General features: G+C 37.6%; 1 protein-coding gene across 1 annotated transcript in view; it reads right to left on the bottom strand.

Annotated features, from left to right (window-relative positions):
- Positions 1 to 4020: 4020 nt before the first annotated feature.
- The window catches only part of C1QL1 (complement C1q like 1), a gene marked incomplete at its 3' end in the record, with an annotated part of 64308 nt that continues 60798 nt past the window's right edge, over positions 4021 to 7530 (bottom strand). The window contains exon 2 of the mRNA XM_081343357.1: positions 4021 to 4200. Within this exon, the coding sequence (XP_081199483.1) occupies positions 4021 to 4200 (180 nt within the window). The remainder of the gene's footprint in view (positions 4201 to 7530) is intronic.

Here is a 7530-nt window from a genome sequence, read left to right as displayed (position 1 = left end):
TGTGGCCTACAGAACCAGATGAGGTTCGTCAATCATATTATACGGCCAAACAGATGGTAAGCAACTTCCATTTTTGCCACCTCAGCAGCAAAACCAGGAAGTGTATCTTGGCTCTCAGTGACGTTTTGGTTTATTTAAAATACATTTTCTCCTATTGTTTAGAATATAGATAGTTCTAAGGCATCTTACAAGAAAAATCCAAATCACAAGAAAACAGTGCTTAAAAGTAGAAAAAAATATATTTCCCCCCCAAAGCAGTGGAGTGGTTTCGATCCTATGTGTGAGTAGAAATAGCAGAGGAGAGGACTGAAGAACAGGCTCACAAATTCTTTTTCACGAACTTCCCTTTCTTTATCACTACTTAAACATATGAAGTATTAAGAATATATAATCTTTACATTAAAAAAATCAGGGATGAAGCAATATTTTTTGTAGGTTTTTTTTCAGCAACCAAGGGCCACAGTGGCCCAGTCTAAAATTCTGGGGAAATGTTTTGTACATCATGGGAACAGGTGCAAGGATTCTTTTTCAAATTATCAATTTAAATGACTGAAGACCAGGCAATTCTTTATGCATCATATTTCTCTTTTTTTCCAGTAGAAAACTGGCAGGAAATTATATGTCCAGTGTTGCTCAATTTACTGCCCAATTGCAGCGGTATGATCTGAGGATTGTCAGGGGCCCATAAAAAGTACTTTAAAAAGTGAATGAAAAATTGATATACTAACAAATAGGACTGACTTTCTGGCCAAAAATGGATGGAGGAAAATTTACTATGAAGATATTTTTTTATCACCTCATCTTGTGAAAAAAAATAAACCATTTGAAATGTCTTTTAATTTACCAAATTTGTCAGGGCCAATAATTGAGAATTAAAAAAAAACCTAAACAGTCCCATATCTTTTATTCTAAGTTTGCTCTGTGTATGTTGACTTCATTTGATAAAGATTTTTAGGAAAAAGAATGATGTCTCACATCACAACACACACTAGTAATCTCTCTGCGCACACTGCCATTAAACTAGTAAAGCCTTTTAGATTTTCAGGTTAAACACAGTCTTATGGAAATGCAATTTCTGAATTTTGATGCAGACAGTATTTTCAATGAATGAGGACAATTCAAAGTGAAAACTGTGCTGGCTTTCTGTTAGTGTTTAATTATTGTGTAGGGAGATGCAGGATTGTGGATATTTCAACGTTTTCATTTTCAATATATTTATGTATTTCACTATTTCATTCTTATTAATTTGATCATTATGTATTGTGTTATATTTACCCTATCTATTTCTATATATAGTACACTTTTTACCTAGCAGTAAATTCCAATAAACTCAGTGGTGAAAGCATAGTACATTGTATAAGACTGCACTTTTTATTTTTGCTTAATGTCTCAGTTCATTAATTTTTTGTTTATTTTTCTGGGTAACAATTTCTTGGAATAAAGTAGCTTGTGCACAGTTGAAATAGTTCTGTCTTCTTCATCTTGTTCCTCTCCATGTTGGACTGTTCTAGTCATGTTAGATAGAAAACAATGGAAGTTATAATCCGAAACATCTCTAAAGATTAGGCTCTGAAAAACTAACTAAAGTGATGCAAGCATTTCTGGGGGGAGGGGAAATTGCAATAAAACATGTTATGTAATTTGGTATTTTTTCTGCTTAATTTCATTTGTACTATAATAAACCTTTATATTAAGATAGTCTAGACTCAAACAACTGAAAACAGTACTCTTTGAACTAGAATTCTTGCCTCCTATTTCCTGATGTAAGACAATTCTTTTTATATACTCTTTAGTACTAAGAAATACACTTCTCGTGTACTCAGAAGTATTTCTATCTGTTTTATGACTTAAGATCAGCATAAGCAGTGCTGTACCTGACTTGTACTTGCAACAGCCAATTGTTAATTTTTTCTGGAATTTTGCAAGCCAGATGAGAGAAGAGAAGACCTGAGCCATCACACCTAGTGCACCGCTCAGCTGTCTAGTGGCTAGCAGCATCACACAGTGGCAGCAATGAACACCACTGAGCATAGGAACCAACTGGAGTTGAGTCAATGGACCCAGCTTGTTAAATTTTAGACTACAAAACCTGTGAAACTCAATGTCCACACTTTCTGCTGAAGTTCCTTTGCCCATGTGGTAAACAATGCAGGATCACATTACCAAGACTTTTTTATATATATAACAACCATCCTGTATACATCATTAGTCTGTGCAGACAATAGGGTGGGCATAATGAGTTTTTAGTGTGTGTGAGAGAAAGTAAAACTGTACTTCAGGCCTACACTAACCATCCAATCTCAATATACAAGCTGCATTGGGAGTGGGGGAAGGTCTGATAAGCTTTACTTTGTTAATCTTTTTTTCATATTTTAAATAAGAAATAAGTTGCGGTCAGAAAGATTAGCAAGGGGCAACATGACAAATTATATATAAAAGAGAAATATGTCTGAGTCTGAAAATTACACATACAACCCTGCATCATTCTTCTGATCTTTCCAATTTTAATGGCCAGAGACTTGATGGGAAGCCCAAAAGGGCCCTGTTCTCCCTAGACCCTTCCAGTCTGAAAAGAAAGAAACCACAGTCAACTGGGAAGTAACCCAGTGAAGAAGAGACAGAGACTCCAAAGGAAGGGCTCAGCTTGAATTAAGCTGATAAGAGTTTTTCTTTTTTTCTTCCTTTGGTAAGAAAAATCAACTTTCCCATCTTACCTTCCAAAAACTCAACAAAATAAGATTATATTAAAAGACTCAATTACAATTGGCAAAGAAAGAATTGAGGTTATACCTCAATCTAAGAACACTCACAAGCTGAGGTGAGGGACAATACAGTTATATACTATTCCTATAGTAGACCTGCTTGGATAATATGCACATATACTGTATGTGCAAATGTGCACCTGCACACATATAGAAATGCATGTGCATGAAATCCTGGATACTTAATAGGATTATTGACTTAACCTGATTGAAACTGGGTTTTTTGGGAGTGTGTGTGTGGGGGGGAAGGATTAGCTTACTCCAGTCCAGGGTTCTCCATTTGTATTAGACAACTTGAATAATTTCCCCACCAGCTCAGGGATTGGATTGGGAAAGACAAGATTATGACTGTCCACTGACTCAATTATACATGACCAATAACTACATGAACAATAACAAGTAGGATCACATGGGACTACCCTCATGGAGGTTAATATTTGTATATGCTTTTTAAACTTGGCAAAGTAATACTTTAATGCACAATATTTTTAAATTTCAGTAATCTCCTCTTCTAATAAAGATATGAGAGCATTCATACAATATGCTAAACAACTTTAAAAGGTTTCCAGGACCATGTATGCCACTATTTTATCCCAGTGCCACAAGATTCTTTAACTATGTTGAATGGATTAATTTAGCAACTCATCCAAATTCAGAACAATCACCATTTCTGATTGGTTTCACATTCTGGTTTATGCTATCCGGAAATGGTAGTTGCTTTAGGTTCAGATAAGATGTTTAGCCTTAAGGATGCCCTGGACATGGTTAAAAAGGTACATATATCTTGGGAGGGTCAGATGGCAATACACACTGATTAGGTTAAGCCTCCATAGCCTCTTACTTACATATAGAATCTACTCCCAATAAATAGCATGCAGCATGTCTCAACAAGTCCTATAAGATGGAAATGAAAATGCCCTCAAGGGCAATGGGATGATCAATTCTCCAGACTACATCTCAAGATTCACCCTGGCTCCTTGGCTATCTTTCTCTTCATCCTCCATATTAACACTGTTGAAAGGCTTAGTGGTTCACGATACAATGGAAAGTAAAAGAAATGGGGATGGTGATTGAATCATCAGTTGGGTCATCCCAGTGCCCACTAGAGGATAAAACAAAGTGACCCAACTCTGCTTTGATATGACCCAGGGAGGGAGACTGGCTGTATGCAAAGACATTAGTATCAATGGATTCAGCAGCCAAATTTGCCACATGGAGAAATCCAGGGGGCTGGGAGTCAGTAAGCTTCTTTCCAGCCTCAGTCTGAGTAGATTATGAAACCTGAAAAGGTACTGTATTTGTTGTTGTTTCCTCCGTGGGCTTTGCCTCCATCAAGCTTGATGAAAACTTCATCCCCAGCATCCAGGTGCAGGATAACACTGTTGCTAGCATAGTCGTAGTTTTGATCAGCATCCTGTGCAATGGCACTGGCCCGCACCTAAGAGTCCATAGGGAGGTTGGAGGGAAAGCAGAGGAAGAGAGGGAGGGAGGGGGGAGGGAGAGAGAGAGAGAGAGAGAGAGGAAGCAAAAGGTGAAATGGTAGCAGCAGTGAAAGTTCTCAAAGCCAATATGCAAGAAAGGGTCTGGTTGTAGAAATACTGCACCTCTGTTGCATCTTTTCTATTTAATTTTTGGCTTCCAAAGCAGCTCACTTTAATTCCCTTTAATAAGGGGAAAATAGAAAGAGAGTAACCCTTCACTGCAAATGGCCAGCTTGATGTCTGATTTGGAGATACAAAAGGGCTAAATTTCACCAAGATAGAAACTTATGTAGCAATCACTAAATGTAAATAAATAACAATTTTGGTTGCTATTTAGGATGCTCCAAAATTAGTATTTGGAGGCTTCTAGGCAAATGAATAATATGGATGAGACCTGTACTAGGGCTGGTATCTGTGAAAGAGGGTCCCCTCTCCCAACTAGGCTCTAGAGAACCTCTTTGCTCTGCTTTGCTCCAGTCATCCTCCAGTTTGGGAGTACAGTACAAACAGCAAGTGTGCAGTTGCTTGTCTTCCAGAACTGTGGGCTGGGGTGGGGTACCAGAATGGCAGGGATGCAGGGGTATTGCTGCTATTATTACCACAACTTGCCAGGGGTGTCAAACTCAATTTCATTGAGGGCCGCATCAGCATTGCAGTTGCCCTCAGGGGGCCGGGTGGGTATGGCCAGGGTGGGCGTGGCCTACTGGGTGGGCGTGGCTAGAGTGTGTATGGCCTACTGGGTGGGTGTGGCCAGCTCTACATCGTTGGCATCACGGGTGCCTATGGGGGCCTGGGCAGGAGTGGGACAGATCTGAGGGTCTCTGGCAGAAGGAGGGTCTCTGGGCCAGGGCCAAGGGAGTGGGGGCCATTCCCTCACTGTTTCCAGGATGGCTTCGCGGGCCGCATGAAACTACTTTGCGGGCCGGATCTGGCCCCCGGGCCTTGTGTTTGACATGTCTGCCTTAGATGAAAAAGTCTGCAGAAAGAAGATTACATTAATTTTAGACATTAAATTTCTTGATCCCGAAGAACCCCAAACCCTTGGCAACATCTCTTCATTGGCTGTATACAGGGAAGAGCTGGTTCAGCTTAAGCAGGGGGCTGGACTAGAAGACCTCCAAGGTTCCTTCCAGCTCTATTCTATTCTATTCTATTCTATTCTATTCTATTCTATTCTATTCTATTCTATTCTATTCTATTCTATTCTATTCTATTCTATTCTATTCTATTCTATTCTATTCTATTCTATTCTATTCTTTGCAAGGGCTTCCATTAAGCTTTATGGGAAAAATAGATAATTGCATATGTTTGGAACCACTATTCCAATCAGGAAACTGGGGTAATCAGAAGTGAGATTCAGGTCTTGAAGGCATCCTTTTGCATTTACATATTTTAAAAGCCACCTAATTCCATAAAAGAAACAAGTAAAAGTAGACTTTTATTCCAACAATGATCAATTTAGTCTTGAGTGGTAGAGAATTTAATGCACCAGTTTATTTAGCAATCTGGTTCTACCTCAAAACTGGATGGTCTGATCTTCATCTAGAGGCAATTTAAGTAGATATTTGTAGACAAGCACATGTATGTATATGCAAATACACAAATATGCAAATATATGTATCATAATATATGAGTATGAGCCATCCTTAAAATATACAACCCTCCTCCCTCAACACCTCCTTTATTAGTCTACCGGGGAGGGGAGAGGGGTTATGAAATAAATATATAACAAATATATGTTGGTTCAAACTGTTGTATGGGATCAAAAAAAAATAGGTGAAATTGTGTAAATGGGTTGTTTTGTGAGACCATAGCCTGTATATTATTTGCATGGGGTTTCTTTTTTTGGTTCATATTTTTCTTCCTCATGTCCCCCCAAAGTAAGACAGAGCAGGAATAACAGATGAAACAAATATATTTCTGAGTTGTTATATCATGCTTCTAAATATTTCCTAGAGGCTCCTTGAGATATTTAGAACGGGCACTCCCCACCTCCTCAGAAAAGACCCAAAAGTAATTATTTTATTTTCACAAGCAAATGGGGAATTGCCTTTTACTGCCCTAATCATCTTGTTAGTCAGGCACAGATCAAGCTCTCTAGGCTGACCACATTGGTTCTCATCCCTAGCTTGTAACCAAGAAAGACAGGATTCAAAACACACACACACACACACACACACAGAGAGAGAGAGAGAGAGACATAGACACAGACACAGACACAGACACACACACACACACACAAAGCCGCCTATGACCAAATACAAAGAAGCAGTTGTAAAAAGGCATTCATTTTCCACAGGTTTTACTGTAATTACAATTGAATATAGATCTGTTTTATGGAGGAAGTGGGAATATTTTCCATTTTTAATGCAATTTAATACAATATGTTTTTAATTACAACCAGAAACATGAAGGAACTAGACAATTTACTATGCATTCCTTACAAAATTACAATTTTGGATATGATATATCTGGAAATATATGTAGGATCCCTTTAATATCCATTGTGCCGGCAGACTTATTAGCCACAGGAAGTAAGGGGATAAGATCACAGAGGTTAAAAATACTGTAACAACAGAACATCCATTGCTGACATTTGTAGTTTCTGTGAAACCATTAAAATATTATTTCTTTCTTCTGCCTCCAAGAGAGAAGATAATTATGTCAGTGATTGTACTGCAGGCTGTGGAACATGCTCAGAATTATAGTCTCTCCAATTTTCAAAGCTTAACATTTTAGCTTTTTTCTAACTAACTAAATTGTAGTCCTGTGAACAGAGGAACAAACTTTAAAATTGTTTTGTTTTTAGAAACAGAAAACAAACTTTCATAGATGGGTTTCAAATTTTCAGTATGGCCATATGAGCCAATTATTTTTTTTTATAATTTCCTTATCTTCTGAATATTTTCCATCATGAAGATGTGATTGTAGAAAAATCAGAGTCACACAAAACTTTTACGAGATATCTATATTAGGACCAAAAAATTACCTTTCACTTTGGTAAATAAATTTACCAATTTGGTACGGTATATAAATTTAATAAAATAAATAAATAAATGAAATTAAACTCCATTTTTTAAAATTGATTTTTTTCTGGTCCAAAAGTATAAATCTTAGCTGAGGGGAATTCTACAATAATGCAAAACCAGAGCATTCAAGTATCTATAATGATAGTGTTTACAATGCTGTTGTGATGGATGACGTATACTAAGCATTATTATGTGGGAAAAATACAATAGTTAACCCTGTGACTTCTCTTGCACAGCCTGTAGGGTTTCAGTGGAGCA

This window comes from Vipera berus (genome assembly GCF_964194415.1).
Source record: "Vipera berus genome assembly, chromosome: Z".
In the NCBI taxonomy this organism is placed as follows: domain Eukaryota; kingdom Metazoa; phylum Chordata; class Lepidosauria; order Squamata; family Viperidae; genus Vipera; species Vipera berus.
The sequence above is the reverse complement of the archived record's forward strand: the minus strand, read 5'-3'. Positions and strand labels throughout refer to the sequence as shown.